Source organism: the organism of the source record quoted next, unplaced genomic scaffold (assembly GCF_019419815.1).
Source record: "Pyrus x bretschneideri cultivar Hongxiangsu unplaced genomic scaffold, Pyrus_bretschneideri_v1 Contig43, whole genome shotgun sequence".
Taxonomy (NCBI): Eukaryota; Viridiplantae; Streptophyta; class Magnoliopsida; order Rosales; family Rosaceae; genus Pyrus; species Pyrus x bretschneideri.
The window spans coordinates 3725495-3743958 of record NW_025999757.1 but is presented as its reverse complement, the minus strand read 5'-3'; the positions used below and the strand labels follow the sequence as shown (position 1 = coordinate 3743958).

Sequence of the window (18464 nt, the reverse complement as noted above, 5' to 3'; positions counted from 1 at the left end):
TCCTTTTCACATTAAATCACCTAAATATCAAGTTCTAAAAGCCCTATTTTCGTGCCCTAAGTTTATGCTGCATGTAACCCTTCTAGAAGTTCTAGAATCTGCCGCAAAGATCATTCCTTGTCCTCCCTGGAATCTGAATGAAAGTATCCTTGTTCTTTGGTGATTTGGAGTCCTAATTCCTCTCCTTTTCAGCCCAATTTCATGCCTTCCCTTCACCCTATAAATACATGATGCCGCAGCACTCATTCACACCCATCATTCACCACAATTCACACCACACATCCATATACACACAAATTCGTCTAGTGCCGCAGCTTTGCAAGGAAGAAGGAGAGGAGAGCCTTAGCCGTGCCATCACATTCAAGCTTGGATTGTTGGAATGTCCTAGGTGTATTCTATCTTTTGCTTTCAATGTTTAATTTAAGTTATCTTTGTTTAAGTGCGAACAGGATGAACTAAACTCGTTTTGGCTAGAGGTGGATTCAAAGCCATGAACATATATGTGATATGGATTGATTTCCCCCAGTTATTGTTTCGTAAAACATGAATGTGATTTACTTATCTATTTGATTGATAACTTATTCTTGTATGTTGATTAAGGGTGCACACTTGGTTTACATGCATGAATTTGATGCTAAAATATAAGGGAATTTCATCTAATCGTTATGAACTTATATTTATAAGTAGTGGAGGTTGCTAGTCACTATCGCATTAAGTAAATCCATGGCAAGAGTATCATGCAATTCATAGGTACAAATGTCATGTCAATGCTTATGATTTTCACAAAGCTTAATGATCTTTGATTGTATCTATATTTTGTTGTTCATGTAGGGAAATTGATAAGAATAATTTGGTTGCCGATGCGTATTCCATCTAATTCGATGAATTTAGGAAAATCTGAAACTTAATTTGTGCTCTTCACGATTAATTTGGGGTATTGTCATTCATGGTTTAAAGGAATAATAACTGGAAATTGATTTATATGCATATGTGTCATGTGTGGAGAATGACCCTTTAGCTAGCCATTCACCCATTTAAAACACCCAATTTCGTGTCTAACCTGTTTAGTTTATGCAATCTGTTTAGTTTAATTAATTTCGTCCAAAGCAATCCCCTCTTTAATTAAGTATGTTAGATTAGTTAGAAATGTTTTTGAATCTGTCTAATTTAGTGTTTTGAGTCTTACTAGTCTAAAATTCGTCCAAATAACTCCTTAGAGTCTGTTTTGAGTCTATTTGCTAGTATTGTGTTGTTTAGAGTCTGTTTAGTGTGTTTTGAGTTTTTAGTGTCTAATTGAGTGTTTTTAAGTCTAGTTTTGTGTTTTTGAGTCACATTTGTGTAGATTAGCATCCCTAGTTAATCCCCGGCCTAGTACGATCCCTACTTTCATATATTACAACTATCTTAATAAGGTTTAATTTGAGTGTTAGTTAATTTCACATCACTCACAAAAAGAAATTGGTTGATTTTGAAAAAGTTGTTCTTACTGAGCAGTGTAGCGCAGTTCTACAACACAAATTGCCACAAAAAGAAAGATCGAGGGAGTTTTACAATTTCTTGCACTATTGGAAATTCTAATTTTAAACGTGCATTAATTGATTTAGGTGCTAGTATTAATTTAATGCCTTATTCTATTTTTCAAAGATTGGGCCAAGGAGATCTAAAGCCTACATCAATTATTCTCCAGCTAGCGGATCGTTCTGTTACTTATCCTAGGGGGATTATTGATGACCTACTTATCAAGGTTGACAATTTGTAGATTTCGTAGTTTTGGACATGGATGAAGATTTGCAGACACCAATTATTTTGGGAATACCTTTTATGGCCACTGCCTGAACATTGATTGATGTGGAAGCAGGCACTTTAACATTTAGAGTTCAAGACTAATTAGTGGTTTTTAGCCAATTTGAAGCTGCAAAACGCCCAGAAGGGTAGCAAGAGTGTATGCAGGCAGATGTGTTAGAAGGTGTTATTGTTGGAAATGTGCCCTAAAACCAATCATATGATGATACTTTATGGACATTTCACATGTTAAACTAATCTAGTTTAATATTAAGGGCAAACATTATTGTTTGAGCCGTCTCATATAAATGGTATATGCTTAAACGATAAGTCCAAGGAATATGTGATTGGAAGAATGCGATCTAAAGAAGTTAGATTCATGAGACCATTCTTTCGTTGACACATCCTAAACGTTCCTGATCATAGGATTGTCAATTGGGCATTGACAGTCCGTTAAGATCAGTACGTGCTATGTCTTCTCTCAGGGAGAGTGACTAGTCTCGAGTCATTGGTGTGTGTGACATCAAGACAAGTACGTAGGTGCTCAATAGAGAATGAGTTCACTGAACACGATCAACGAAGAGTTCTCATATTCATGTCACATGAGAACTCATGGTTGGGATAATGCAAATTAGTCTTTTGACCTGAGGCATCACAGTTGTCTTGTGGTTAGGTCCTTAATCTTTGATTATGTCAAAGTCACTCCATCAGGAGGGTGTCCATGGCATCGTTGGGGTTAAGCCACTTAGCCATGGAGGCAAGTGAATGCGCAACAAGGGATCTCTAACCTTCAAACTGTTTGAGGGAGAATACTCTATGATATGATTAAGAATCTTTGGCCAAAGTATGAATGAGATTTAGGAATGTGTTCCAAATCACATTCAAGGTAATCATATAAGCACAAGACTCACATTGGATAGTAGACATGAATAAACTATCAAACCAAACAATGTGGTCAAGAGTATTGTATTAGAGAAAGACCGTATTGCATTTGTAATCCTAAAACTGAATAGGTTCTCCACCTCTTCTGATTAGCTTGGGTAACCATGACATGCTGCTAGGCGTCAACCATGGTTTGTGGAAGCCCTAAAAGTGTATTATCACTAACGGGAGAATTGAAAGTAAGTTTCAATTCACAATCGATTAGAAAGAGTTTTAATCGCCCACTGCCTCGCTAAAAGGAACCTAATGGATCGTTCACCGAGTAAGGTAGAGTTTGAAGAAACAACGGAGATGAGTAAGAATAATTAAATGGTTTAATTATTTATCTAAGGCTAGGATTAATTAATATGTTAATTAATCAAACGAATAAGTTCGTTAAAGACCTCGGGTCCCAATGGGATTTGAATGTCAAGCCCATTAACTCAAGTTGTATGACAACTTGAATAAACAAAGGGCTTGAAAGCCCAATAAACCCTATAGGCTTGCCATGTTAGAAGAATAGGGCTTTTGGTCCATTAGGTCACTTATTTGAAGGGACTATATAAAGGACTTTATAGCCTAAAATTTACATATGGTAATTTTTGGGGAAAGGATGAGAACACAAGCTCTCCTTTCTCTCTAAAATTTAGGCCACCTTGGAGGGATCATCTAGCAATCAAACTCCTCCAAGGTCACTCATTTCTTCTTCATTATGCCTTGGTGATGAATAATTAGAGGTTCTCAATTTTGGGAACTTGGAGAGACCTTTTCATCCATCCAAATCCATGGATCTAAGATGCAAGGAATGAAGGCCCTCTCTTTGGGTGATTAGCCTTTGCTTATGCAAAGAGGAATCTACAAAGGTATTGATTTCTCAACTCACTTTGTTTTGAGTTGAGTCTTGGTTCACCTATCTACTAGGCTTTGAATTTCATGGGTAAATGTTTTGTTTTTAAGTGCATACAAGCATGATTCCGCCTTTAATTGTTAATTGCATGCTATTGATGTTGCTTAAATGAACATGTTTTTCACAAATCTTCCTTCAAGTGGTATCAAGAGCCTAAGTCTAGTAGTTGGTGAATCCTTTTGGGTTTTGTAGTTCATAGTTTGTGATTTGAATGTTGTAATTGTTACAAGCTTTATTCTTGCTTCTTTGAATGTAAATTTTGTTAGAAAATTTGCCATCTCAAATGTTGTAGATGTAGTTCATATGAGCATGAATTTTGGAGCTAAAATTTGGTGCCATGTTTTTGGGGAAATTCGGCCAAATCCAAAGGGTGGATTTTTGGGTTCTTGTTTGACTTGTTAAAAGTGTTTTAAAGTGACTTTTGGAACCCCCTATGTACCCTAGTATGGTTGTATGTTATTTCCCTTAAGTTTGAGTGGTTTTGGTATGTTTTTGGGTGAAGAATGTTCATGGAGCTCTTATGGGTTTTCATGGATGTTCTTCATTGTTCTTGATATGTTCTTGCCAAGAACAAAAGGTTTGTTGTTTTGATTCAAAGTTTTGATTTATTTCATAAAGTTTTTGTTTTGAAATATTTCTTATGTTTAAATATATTAGATATTTATTTTGAAAAATTAAAGAAATTTTAGTGGGTAGGTGTGTAATGATTTATTCCATTTCACACACCCCACTTACAAAAACTTTGAAATTTTTTTTGATACTTTGTTTCAATGGCTGGCCACCCTACTCAATTAGGGTCCTTGTGGGGCTTTTATGCAATTATATAAAGTTTTGATACTTTTGTGTATTTGCATTTTGACCCAAAAGTTTACGTTTTTACGTAAAGGTCCAAAATCACTAAAAGGACAAATTGTTTTGCTCCTTTAATGAAGTTTTAGTTTTTTGTGGAAATTTTTGGGTTCTAGTTGTAATTACATGAAGTAGTGGATTTTTGTGTTTTTACAAAGTGACCCCAAAAGTTTAAGTTTTTGCAAAATAGCCCAAAAGTTGAGGTTAATTGCACTATGGCCCAAACAAGTTGAGGTCATAGCATTTTGGCCCAAATTAGGTAGAGAACAAAATTGTTTTGTCTCTTTAAATGAGAATTGGATTTTCATTTCATTTAGCTCCATTTAAATCAATTCTATGGATACAAAAACCAAATGAAAATGTTGCATTCAAGTTTAATTAGTTAAAGCGTTAATTAATTAAAGAAAGGGTGATTATGAACCTAAGCCTACTATAATTGAGCTATGTGAAAGGCCGTTTCAAATTTGTTTGAACCATGGGAATGTGTAGATTAAATTTTGGTTGTAATTTGATATGATCAATTGTTGTAAAAAAGCATAAGCTCTTCTTTACTTTAAAGTAATTTGATTTGATCAATTGTTGTAAAAGAGCATAAGCTCTTATTTACTTTGAAGTACTCCTTTCTTGTTTTATTCGATATGCATGAAATTGGAGTAGTTGGGTCCAACGCCCAATAAGACAACACGCCTTAATGTGATTAAACGCGTAACTAAAATCAATCACCATCCCTAGACCGAGATTCAACACTAGGCTCGTGTTGAATCGAATCAAAGGTTCATAGTCATCCTAAGGCCCTAAGGCAACTATATAGTCCATCAATGAATGCAAATCTTATGTTAGTAGTACCATATAGTCTTGCTTTAAAAACCGTTTTAAAAGCATAGTGGGAGTATTATATACTACTAAATCAATCATATGGACCAATAGTTGTAATAGGACCAAAATGTTTTAATTAGATTAAAATGTATGTTTATATGTGATGAGACCTAAAAACCCTCAACCAAATCAATATTAAGTTGATAAGCGAGAGATGCTTTGAATATCTCTTCGTGGCCTTCCACCGTGGTAGACTCCAATCGTTTGTGACTTGTACACCGGCTTCACCCTATCATGGGGGAGTACAAAGTGCATGCTTACACTCAGGAGGAGTCTATACGCATATGATGAGGTGAGTGTAGGCAACGAGGATGGCCAATATCATATCATTGTGAGGCTATTCTTGAACCCCTTCATGAACTAAGCATGGTGGGAATAACTTAACTAAGTGCAATGGCGCCGATATCATATCATTGTGAGGCAACATTCTCTAGAGGCCAAATAAGATGGGTACTTGCAAGAGATGCAAATGAGTAAGCGTACTCTCTCATTATTATTAATGTTAGCCGATATCGTATCATCGTGAGGTGGGCTTGGTAATAGTGAGCCTCCCATACCCTACTAAGAGTTTTCTCTAAAAACTCTCGAATTCCGATGAGGGATATGGAATTTGCCAAAAATAGTGGGTGGTGCTATTTGATTTAAAGACCCGAATCAAATGGCTTAAAATCAATCAATTTATATTCGTTATGTATTTGTTTACCAATATATTTGCAAACGCTATCCAAAACTTGACAAAGAAAAGCCGAATGCTTTAATTTCCGGACTTAGTTCTACAATCCCATAGATTGTCTTTAATGGCTTGTAGATGTAACTAAGTAGTCTCATCCTCACAATCTTCCTATTGATAATGTATCATTGGAAGAATATGTTAGATAAGTCTAACATGAGAAGGACAACACTTTTAATGTCATAATTCTTCAAATACAAATTGTTGTATGAAGAAATAAGAGTTGCTTTGAACAACCCTTAATCAACACAAACTTTAGTGCTTGTCTCTTTGTTACACGAACAAGGAACTTGAGAAGTAAGCACAAGGGCATGGACACTTTATGTGCCATGATTCTTCACTTACAAATTGTTGTATGAAGAAATGAGAGTTGCCTTGAACAACTCTTGAGAGTTTGTTGTTATGTTTAGAACATAATGGTTGGTTGACAAAAATAGTCCATTTATATGGACTTATGATGATTTTGAATCATTGAGTGTTGAAGTGTTAAACCACTTAACGAGACGGAAACTAGGCAAGGACTTTACCTTTGTGTCCCTATCCTAATGGTTCACTAAGTTTATTGTAAACTATATAGTGAACAATAACCGCACGCTCTCCAAATCGTTTGATGTGTATAACACATTTGAAATAAGTTTCAAGAGAGATAGTAGGAGTTTAGGGACCATGACTATTGTAGTCAAAAGGGAAGTCAAATGAAGAAAGCAAAAATAACTCCAAGGGAACAAACTTTCTTTATGAAAGGATGGACATTGGAAGGGGTATTTGCAAGAAATATCTTGCAAGTGTCAAGAACACACCTTTCGAAGGTGTTGTAAAATGTTCTTGAAAAGTTCATAACAGTTGGTTCTTCTACTTGAATGCATGATTCTGTATTAGTAACTATGTTTTACAATTGTTGTAAAAGTGTGCTAATAAGAAGTAGAAGATTAATGAGAGAAGAGAAAGTACTTCACATTCGGAAAGTGAATAAAATATAGATCTCTGCGAAAACGGATTGTACTTACTTCCTCATATGAACTACCAAAGAAATTGGAAAAACCAAAGATTGTCTTTACGTCCCAATTTTAAAGGAACATAATTCCGTCACAGTTGTAGAGATGGATGAATGTTTTGTTTGACAAAACATTGTTCTTTATTAATGAATGATTAGATTATGGTAAGCTAATTAATTGTCTCTATAATAGAGATGATGTGGTAGTTTAACTGTTTAGAATACGATGATGCTTAAAACCCAAAAGGTTGCAAGGTAGTGACTAATCCCAACTGAGTTGTGATACCTCTAAAACATAAGTTACGAGTTGGTCATAGATGGATGCTTTGGATCGTTAGATCCGGATCCAATACCTTCTTGTTAAAATTGTATAGAGGCGAAATGTTCGAATCTTTATTCTTTTGGAAAGAAGAAAGACAAAGTTGTTGAGGTTAATTCACTTAGATGTTAGTGGCACTTGTCCACAACATAATACTACTCATGTTGTATGACATTCACCGAAGATCACTCTCGGTTGGACTATAGTTTATTTTGAATAAACACAAGTCCGAATACTTTGCAAAAGGTTTCAAAGAATTCAAGAAATGTAAGTAGATGAGTAAGACGTCTAAAGTATTTACCTCCTTAGATTTGATCCAAGGAAAAAGTAACACTTTAGATTAATTTCCTTGAAAAATATCAAGGAAAGTAGCATCGTAAGATAATGAATTTCTCCATTAGGAGAAGAATGAACATAAATAAGATTTAGTTCGTTGGACATTATCAACTACCCATATATATATGATATATACTTCTAAGACAACCTAGTTCCTATACCACAAGCTCCAAGGTAGTCCAGAAGGATTTATAAACCGTCTCAGTTGAATGGTTTGGACATAATATGGGTTTCCGAAACCATTATTAAGATAGTCTTGATAATATATGTCTAAAACAATAAATCACAAGACAGGTTAGTTGTAGAGATCCATCCATCATGGATCTTAGCAAGCTAGTGGGAGCTATAAGCGTCTTATGAGAAAAGATCAATTGTTTGATTTCTCATAAAGATGTAAATGAATCTTTTGTTTACTAGGTTTACAAAAGATTAGTGGGAGTTGATCATATTCCTAAATTTGAATATATATACATGATATATATTAATTTTGAAAATGAAAGGAATTCTTCATCGTTAAAGTTATGACTTTAAACATTCTATAATGATAGAATGTATATGGGAGACATAGTCTATATACATGGGATGGAAATCTATAATGATAGATTTCAAGACATAATTGGATTATATCAATCCCTAAAATAGACAATGAGATGCTAGGAAGTTTCTCATATGATGATAAACTTCAATTAGAATGACAATTCTAGTGAGACTAGGAAGTTGTTCTTCTCAAAGGGAATGTACCCTTTGACTCCCAAAGAAATAATGCGTAAATAGAATCCTTTATGCATATGCAGAAAGGTGATTTATGTATTTCATATTGTATGAAAACATTGATATAAGTTGTACCTAGAACGGTACAAGATGATATCAGTGCAAGCCCAGGATCAGAACCATGGCAACTGTCAAGTGAATCCTTAGGTATTTAAGAAATACTAAGGATGGATTCCTCAAGAATGAGGAAGAATTAGAGTAACGTAATGGAAGCGTAAATGTATTAGATTATGAATCTAATCCATCATAGAATATCTCTTCATTATGAATGAAGTGATAATAAGATATCTCTTTATTATGACTAAAGAGATATTTGGGTGGAAACGTTAAAAGTAAATGACTTTAATGTGTTCCATCATGTATGCAAAATATATTACCATATAGAAGCTTACAACATTGTTGTTTGGATGGGAAAGTTCATTTATGAACTCTCCATTCGGTTCCAACCAGAAAGTGTATGACACTAATGGGGCGATAGCTCAAGCCAGGGAATCAAGGTCTCATCAAGGTCCGAACTCAAATGAGAGACTGAACCACATGATTGAGAATCATGTATAATGGTGACGTCGTTATTCTCAAGGTTGCTTCTATGGATAACATATAGATATCCATTGTCTAGACCTACTACTCAGCCATTTATGAAATGACTACAGAAGAGGTATCATCACTGATGACTAAGCTGATTGGCTCTAGTGCAAGTGGGAGATTGTTGGAAATGTGCCCTAAAACCAATCATATGATGATACTTTATGGACATTTCACATGTTAAACTAATCTAGTTTAATATTAAGGGCAAACATTATTGTTTGAGCCGTCTCATATAAATGTTATATGCTTAAACGATAAGTCCAAGGAATATGTGATTGGAAGAATGCGATCTAAAGAAGTTAGATTCATGAGACCATTCTTTCGTTGACACATCCTAAACGTTCCTGATCATAGGATTGTCAATTGGGCATTGACAGTCCGTTAAGATCAGTACGTGCTATGTCTTCTCTCAGGGAGAGTGACTAGTCTCGAGTCATTGGTGTGTGTGACATCAAGACAAGTACGTAGGTGCTCAATAGAGAATGAGTTCACTGAACACGATCAACGAAGAGTTCTCATATTCATGTCACATGAGAACTCATGGTTGGGATAATGCAAATTAGTCTTTTGACCTGAGGCATCACAGTTGTCTTGTGGTTAGGTCCTTAATCTTTGATTATGTCAAAGTCACTCCATCAGGAGGGTGTCCATGGCATCGTTGAGGTTAAGCCACTTAGCCATGGAGGCAAGTGAATGCGCAACAAGGGATCTCTAACCTTCAAACTGTTTGAGGGAGAATACTCTATGATATGATTAAGAATCTTTGGCCAAAGTATGAATGAGATTTAGGAATGTGTTCCAAATCACATTCAAGGTAATCATATAAGCACAAGACTCACATTGGATAGTAGACATGAATAAACTATCAAACCAAACAATGTGGTCAAGAGTATTGTATTAGAGAAAGACCGTATTGCATTTGTAATCCTAAAACTGAATAGGTTCTCCACCTCTTCTGATTAGCTTGGGTAACCATGACATGCTGCTAGGCGTCAACCATGGTTTGTGGAAGCCCTAAAAGTGTATTATCACTAACGGGAGAATTGAAAGTAAGTTTCAATTCACAATCGATTAGAAAGAGTTTTAATCGCCCACTGCCTCGCTAAAAGGAACCTAATGGATCGTTCACCGAGTAAGGTAGAGTTTGAAGAAACAACGGAGATGAGTAAGAATAATTAAATGGTTTAATTATTTATCTAAGGCTGGGATTAATTAATATGTTAATTAATCAAACGAATAAGTTCGTTAAAGACCTCGGGTTAGTTTTGGGCCGCAAGGCCCAATGGGATTTGAATGTCAAGCCCATTAACTCAAGTTGTATGACAACTTGAATAAACAAAGGGCTTGAAAGCCCAATAAACCCTATAGGCTTGCCATGTTAGAAGAATAGGGCTTTTGGTCCATTAGATCACTTATTTGAAGGGACTATATAAAGGACTTTATAGCCTAAAATTTACATATGGTAATTTTTGGGGAAAGGATGAGAACACAAGCTCTCCTTTTTCTCTAAAATTTAGGCCACCTTGGAGGGATCATCTAGCAATCAAACTCCTCCAAGGTCACTCATTTCTTCTTCATTATGCCTTGGTGATGAATAATTAGAGGTTCTCAATTTTGGGAACTTGGAGAGACCTTTTCATCCATCCAAATCCATGGATCTAAGATGCAAGGAATGAAGGCCCTCTCTTTGGGTGATTAGCCTTTGCTTATGCAAAGAGGAATCTACAAAGGTATTGATTTCTCAACTCACTTTGTTTTGAGTTGAGTCTTGGTTCACCTATCTACTAGGCTTTGAATTTCATGGGTAAATGTTTTGTTTTTAAGTGCATACAAGCATGATTCCGCCTTTAATTGTTAATTGCATGCTATTGATGTTGCTTAAATGAACATGTTTTTCACAAATCTTCCTTCAGTTATTCATGCAGAAATTATGACTAGATTAACATCTGATCCATTATTGAGTGTTTTACATAGTCCAGATATAGCACAAACAGAAGATGAAGACATTTTTGAGTATGTAATAGCATTAGACAGTGTACCAGCCCAATTACCACATTGGAGACATGTTTACGAAAGCCTTGGAGAGCCAAAAACGCCCCTGCAACCTTCTAAATTGCAAGCCCAAAAAGTGGAGTTAAAACTATTGCGAGAACATTTAAAATATGCACATCTTGGGGTAGATGAAACGCTGCCAGTTATTATTGCTTCAGATTTGACAAGCATAAAAGGGGAAAAATTACTGCGTGTTTTAAGAAAATACCAAGATGCATTGGGGGTGAACTATAGTTGATATTAAGGGTATAAGCCCAACAATTTGCATGGACATAATATTGATGGAGGGTGACATAAAGCCTACAGTTGATGCTCAAAGGAGGTTTAAATCCTATCATGAAAGAAGTTGTGCGAAACGAAGTAATGAAACTACTTGATGCAGGCATGATTTATCCAATTTCTGACAGTAAATGGGTTAGCCCTACACAAGTTGTGCCTAAGCGTACATGTATTACAGTAGTGAAAAATGATAATGATGAGTTAATTCTTACAAGATTAACTACAGATTGGAGAATGTGTGTGGACTACAGGAAGCCTAATGCAGGGACAAGAAAAGACCATTTTTCATTGCCTTTAATTGACCAGATGTTGAAAGGTTAGCAGGACGAGCATTTTATTGTTTTCTAGATGGGTATTTCGGGTATAATCAGATTCCAATTGCACCAAAGGATTAAGAGAAAACCACTTTCAATTGTCCATTTGGTACTTTTGCTTATCGAAGGATGCCATTTGGGTTATGTAAGGCACTAGCCACCTTTCAACGATGCATGATGAGCATATTTTCAGGCTTGGTTAAAAGAATTGTTGTATTCATGGATGATTTCTCAGTTTTTGGGGATAGTTTTAATCTTTGTCTACAAAATTTATCTCAAGTTCTTGAGAGATGTCAAGAAACAAACTTAGTATTAAATTGGGAGAAGTGTCATTTTATGGTAAAACAAGACATTGTTTTGGGACATTTGTTTCAAACAAAGGAATTGAAGTTTACAAGGCAAAGATTGATGTTATTGCCAAGTTGCTGCCCCTACTACAGTAAAGAGCGTTCGATCATTCTTGGGACATGTTGGGTTTTATCGATGATTCATCAAGGATTTCTCCAAGATTAGCCATCCTTTGTGCAACCTACTTGCTAAGGATGCCTCATGTGATTTTGATGCAGATTGTTTAGAGGCATTTAACAAGTTAAAGACTTTTAACTACAGCTTCTATCATTGCTACACCTAATTGGGTTTACCTTTTGAGTTGATGTGTGATGCTTCTGATTATGCAATTTAGGCAGTTCTTGGTTAGAGAAAAGATAAAATTCCTCAGGTCATCTACTATGCTAGTAGGATATTAAATGATGCACAATTGAATTATGCAACCATTGAAATTGAGTTATTGGCAATTGTTTTTGCATTGGAAAAGTTTAGATCCTACTTGGGTGGGGCTAAGGTTATAATTTACCCAGACCATGCTGCATTGAAATATTTATTATCTAAAAAAGACGCCAAGCCAAGGTTAATTCGTTGGGTTTTGCTTCTGCAAGAATTTAATTTAAAAAATAGAGATAAAAATGGTAGTGAAAACGTTGTGGCTGATCACTTATCCAGGCTGATCAGCACCAGCCTAGCTGAAGATGATTTACTTCCTTTAAATGAGAGTTTTCCTGATGAATAGATTATGGCCATTCGTAGCAAAACTCTGTGGTTTGCAGATATTGTCAATTATTTGGCTAAAGGTACTTTGCAACCAAATATGACTTTCCAGTAAAAGAAAAAGTTTTTAGCAACGGTTAAGTATTATTTTTGGGATGAGCCTTATTTATACAAGTATTGCCCAGACCAAATTATTCGTAGGTGTATTCTTGCAGAAGAGCAAGAAAGTGTTCTGACGTTTACACATCAGCATGCTTGTAGTGGTCATTTTGGGGGAAAACGAATAACAGCTAAAATATTACAAAGTGAGTTGTATTGGCCTTCTATTTTTAAATATGCTTATGTTTAGTGTTAGGCTTGTGATAGATGTCAACGAGTGGGAAATCAGTCCAAGTGAAATGAAATGCCACATCAAAGTATTTTGGTGGTTGAATTATTCGATGCTTGGGGCATTGATTTTATGAGACCATTCCCATCATCCAATGGAAATCAGTACATATTGGTGGCCGTTGAATATGTTTCTAAGTGGATAAAGGCCATTGCAACACCAACAAATCAAGGATCTGTGGTACTGAAATTCCTCCAGGGCATTATTTTTCCACGTTTTGGAACACCTAGTGCAATTATCAGCGATGGGGGCAAGCACTTTTTAAATAAACAATTTGCTGCACCACTTACTAAATATGGGATAAGTCATCGGGTGGCCATTGCATACTACCCTCAAACTTATGGGCAAGTTGAGGTTTCTAATAGGGAAATTAAGCGCATTTTAGAGAAAACAGTCAATGCCAGCCGCAAAGACTGGAGTGTTAAGTTAAATGATGCTTTATGGGCCTATAGAACAGCGTATAAAACACCGATTGGGATGTCTCCCTTTTGGCTTGTTTATGGTAAGGCGTGCCATCTACCTATGGAGCTTGAACATAAGGCTTATTGGCCAATTAAGGAACTTAATTATGCATATGATGCAGCTGGAGAAAAATGAAAACTGCAATTGCACGAGCTGGAAGAACTCAGAAATGATGCATATGAGAGTGCAAAGATATACAAAGAGAAAACAAAAGCATTCCATGACAGCAAACTTCTTCACAAATAGTTTCAGCCAGGTCAAAAGGTTTTGTTTTTCAATTCAATGTTGAAGTTATTCCTTGGAAAATTAAAATCAAGGTGGCAGGGTCCCTATATTGTTACTAAAGTTTATCCACACAGGGCTGTGGATATTAAAAATGGGGAGACATGTTTCGAGTTTAAAGTAAATGGCCATCGACTCAAACACTACTTGGAAGCACCATTTGACATTGCAGCCGAGTCAGTGACTCTAAAGGAACCAGTGATCTGACCACCAACCTTCAGCAATGTCTAGCTATAGACATTAACTAAAGCGCTTATTGGGAGACATTAACATGTGCTAATTACAAGGTGTGTGAACTGTAAATAGTGTATACTTCTGTTTCATGTATCCAGTTCGCTACCAAAAAATCAACGAAGTAACGGACTCGAGTAAAAGTTAAACCATTGTTTCCTCGAGACTGGGCTTAGTTATATGTCTATACCATACAAATTGTGAGCAAACCTATGTTGGATATTGGAATGTCACAATATCATGCATGGCAGGACTTCATGTAATAGTAGGCTTGAAATTTATTTAAGGTAACGACAACGTTAATCAAAGGTAGAAGCATACAAATGTAAGTATTAATCGTGACAATAAACCAGAAATATGGACAATTATTGGATCAAAAGATTGTGATTACTCTAATGACATGCTTATTAATTCGCAATTGAAATGGGAGGGAAAAAATAGAATCGCAATTTGGGACATGTTTAGGAAATTCTTTGTGATTTGGGAGGGTAATTCGGGTCATTGGCCCATAAACTTTATTGAACCTGTTGGGGTTTTGGTGCAAACCAAATTCTACCAAGTCGGCACATTACCAACACCGATTTCTTCCCCATTTTATTTGGGATTTAATTTGAAAAATTAGGGTTTGGCTGCGCAAAAGTTAAAGTCCAAAGTCGGTGGCAGCAGAAACGCCAATTAGCTGCGACGGTAAACTTTTATTTCTCAAATTCAAAATTCAATTTCTATTTTCCTTTCATTTTTTTTAATTTTTTTTATAAATAAAAATAGAAATAAAAACCGAAAAGGAGAAAGCTTGCTGGCCACGTCTCCTAGTCTTAGTAGAATTAGGAATTCAGCCGTGAAACCCTAATACTATATATATAATATATGTGATATAGAAACCCTCAAAATTCCATGCTCTAAGTTTCTAGTTTCTTCTTCCTTCTCTTGATTCGACCTCATTTTCGCACAATCTTCTCCTTCTTCAATTGCTTTGCGTTCTCTGCATACTGGGTGTCACGTTCTTCGTTCTTCAACGATTTCGTTGCATTAATTCTCTGCGTTGTTTGAATCAATGGCTTCCAGTTCCAACCACAAAAGCATAATACCACCGAAAGTCAAGTGTGCCTTTAAACCCACCAATCCTCGTATGCGTGGTTCCAAGAAAGTTAAGCGTTTCCGCTTCAGAAACCTCCCACAAGAAGAATCTCAACACTTTTCTTCTTCTTCTGGTTCTGAAATTAAGCGTGACGATGGCCCTTTTGGGTATGAGGCATACAGTCCACAAAGTGTTGGTTATGCTCATTCTCCTGATCATTCAGGTTATGTAACTTGCGAGCCAGAATGCTGTGAACTTGATGACGATGCTGGTTCATATCTCCCAGAACCACAGCAAGAATATCAGCACGACGAAAGCTGTCACGATCACGAGTGCGAAAGCTCTCAACTTGGCGGTGATCATGATGAATTCTGTCAATTTGATGATGATTTAGAGGATGATGACTGTAAACCTGAATACCATGAAGTTATTTATCCAGAACCAGAAGAAGACGATTACGGAGAACCTTACTTTCCAGAACCAGAACAAGAATATGATTACTTTTATGGTTCTCGAGTCCAGCCTTTCCATAGTCGTTGTAATGCTGATGATGCCTCTGCTTCGGTCGATTCAATCTGTGATTCATCTTCTTCTCATGAAAGTGAACTTGAACATAAGACTTATGATGACGAAGCTTCATTCCGCTCTGTGAGTAGTCCGGATCAGCCTTTGTCTCCCCCGAGACTTGCAGAGTATTTCGACTGCAAGCTGTGCGTGAAGATGGCTAGAGAGCCGGTGGTGACTCAATGCGGTCATTTGTTTTGTGGGGATTGTTTGAACAAGTGGTTGTACTCCTTCACTTCTGAGATGCAGTGCCCTGTTTGTAGGAGCAAGGTGCTTGATGACTCCATCATTCAGATTAGCCCGTGATGGCAACAGAGACCTTGAAATTATTGGAAAGTTAAGATGAGGTTTAGGAGTAATGATATATAATTCATTTGAGATGTTCATGTATTTTGGCTTAGAAACTGCTTATTCATTCAAATTAATGAAAGTTTTACTTTTTCCACAATTTTGTGTTTCCATGCTTTCTTCAACTTCAACATGACAACATAATTTTATATTTTGTTGTATATTTTATTTGTTTGTTATGAAATCGTTCTGTTAGTTAATATGCGTCCGTCTCTTGAATGGCTTATTAAATTAGTTCCCTTGCAATGAAATTATGGTTACCGCCCTTTACATTTCCTGCCTTTTTTTGCTGTGTGTGTTTCTTCAGTTTTCAATCTCTCTGCAGAGTTCTCTGAATTTGATTTTGATAATGACCCTCAAACAGAAACTTCATCCTTCTTCGAGATAATTGCCAACTTACTCTGGAAATTTTGTCTTAGACATGTTCATTGTTGAAATAAAGTTACAGGGGAGTCTATTGAAATATGGTTAAAATAAAAAATAAAATAAAAACTAATGAAAAGTTCAAAAAAACTTTAGTTTTAATGAAAAATAACAAATAAAAGTGTAATGAATAGTACCAGAGAAAGGTAAAAATATGATTTTTCGTTAAAAGCGAACAGTACTGGAAATGTTTCGTTAAAACTCTCTAAAATAAAAGATTTATTAGACAAAAGGCTCAAAGTGGTTGAGGTGTTTTCTTTTACAATAGATGATTCAGGAATGAGATATGCAAGTATGCAATCGGAAAACATATTATGGAGTCGGTACAAGTTACATGAATTTTTTTTTACTCCATGTCGTAATCACTGTTTCGTTTATGACCGAAAGGTCAGACACCTGAAGGTTGCACGGTTGCACATTTCAGTGTTCAACCTATGGAGCTACAATAGTATTTTGGCATAAGCTAAAGTAGTCTCCAATGAAAATGATGTAGATTTAGTGACTTACAAACTGCGTGGGATCGATTAAATTGATCGTTGTATTCAAACCCCTAGGGATCGATGCGTGCCATTAGCTGCTTCTCATGATTCGGAGACACTGAATTCGAATGAGAGGTTCACCACCACATCATTACATGCAAGGGGAGTTTGCTTGATTCGCAAATTGGTCCAACAATAGGTTTGCTCATGAAGTAGCAGCTTTTGCTACTGAGCTTGTGTGTTCTCTTAATAGCTTGAATACTATTACTATGTTCGTTCGGAACTTTTTTTATCCGATTACAATATAAAAGATTGTTATGAGCCTCAGTTTTTAATCTGTGCATGATCATTACATGGGTTTGAACAAGTTCTTGATCAACACCATCAGTACTTTGCTTCTGCAACAGATCAAATCTATACTGAATTTCAGGCGGCCTAATCAGCGCATACGTGTTGAATTAAAGAGAAGAAACAACAGGAACGTCTTTATAAATATCTCAGAAATGAATTTATTTAACTAGGTCTCTCAAATCATGCATAAATAATCGTTATTTCGACAGGAAATAATACAGATATTTTTATTAATACAACGAATGCTCATGTCTGGGGATGATCATATAACCCTCAAAGCTTTCTCTTGCTTTATTTCCTGCCTTGTGATCACCTCCATGTTAGGCTGATGCTGGTCCAAGAAAAAAGCGAAAAGTTAATAAGCAAGTTGGTGTTCATTGAGATGGGGATATTCATCTCAATCCCACACTTGCCTGGGAGAGTAGAAGCCGTAACTTCGTCAACATTGGGGAAGCGGTTTGCCGCTGCCTTACAGCATTCACAAGCGGCCTGCTTATCAGCTGTGGTTTGGGCAAGGTTCTCGATGTTCTGCGCCCCGGTGCAGCAAGCCGGGTCAAGATTACCCCGTTTGGTCGAGTCCACCTGGCCACAAGAGACGACGGCCTCTCCTTGCTGCACCATTAGGTGAGCCACGGCTAGCAGAACCAATATTGGGATCACAATGCCCTTCATCATTTTTCCTAGTAGTGAAAAGCTTGATAGCTAGCTCGTGCGTTTGAGCTCGTGCTTTTGCTTGTGGAAAATGGATGGCTTACATGGAGTACTTGTAGGCGTTTGAAGATAATGGCCTTCAACAAAAACAGTTACGAAATTTGGGCTTTTCTATTAGTCACTTGGATAGTAAAGGCTAAAGGGGACAAGGTTTGGGCTAATTTTAGTTACGAGTTTGCAGGCTTTATAGTTTTGGTGATGAGCAATGAGTCTGGCCCTGTCAACTTGGCCCATCCAAAACCACCCTCAGTTCATACTGGATAATGGCTCCAACTTCAAGCCTGCGGATGATTTTTTTTATTTTTTATATAGTAAAAATGGTTATTGAGATTCCCATAGCTCCTTAATTTATTTTAACATTGAAAATCAATAAAAAATGGTCTTT

The 18464-nt window shown here is 36.3% G+C and overlaps 1 protein-coding gene across 1 annotated transcript; it reads right to left on the bottom strand.

Annotated features, from left to right (window-relative positions):
- Window positions 1–17498: 17498 nt before the first annotated feature.
- Window positions 17499–18106, bottom strand: LOC103928311 (non-specific lipid-transfer protein A-like). The gene has a single exon (XM_009337345.2). It carries the CDS (start codon window positions 18041–18043, stop codon window positions 17678–17680), a length of 366 nt encoding a protein of 121 aa, XP_009335620.2. The 5' UTR covers window positions 18044–18106; the 3' UTR covers window positions 17499–17677.
- Between the last annotated feature and the right edge of the window lie 358 nt (window positions 18107–18464).

Bases quoted from the DNA above. Each gene is read 5' to 3' on its own strand.
- LOC103928311 (XM_009337345.2), bottom strand. From the start codon at position 18,043: ATGATGAAGGGCATTGTGATCCCAATATTGGTTCTGCTAGCCGTGGCT.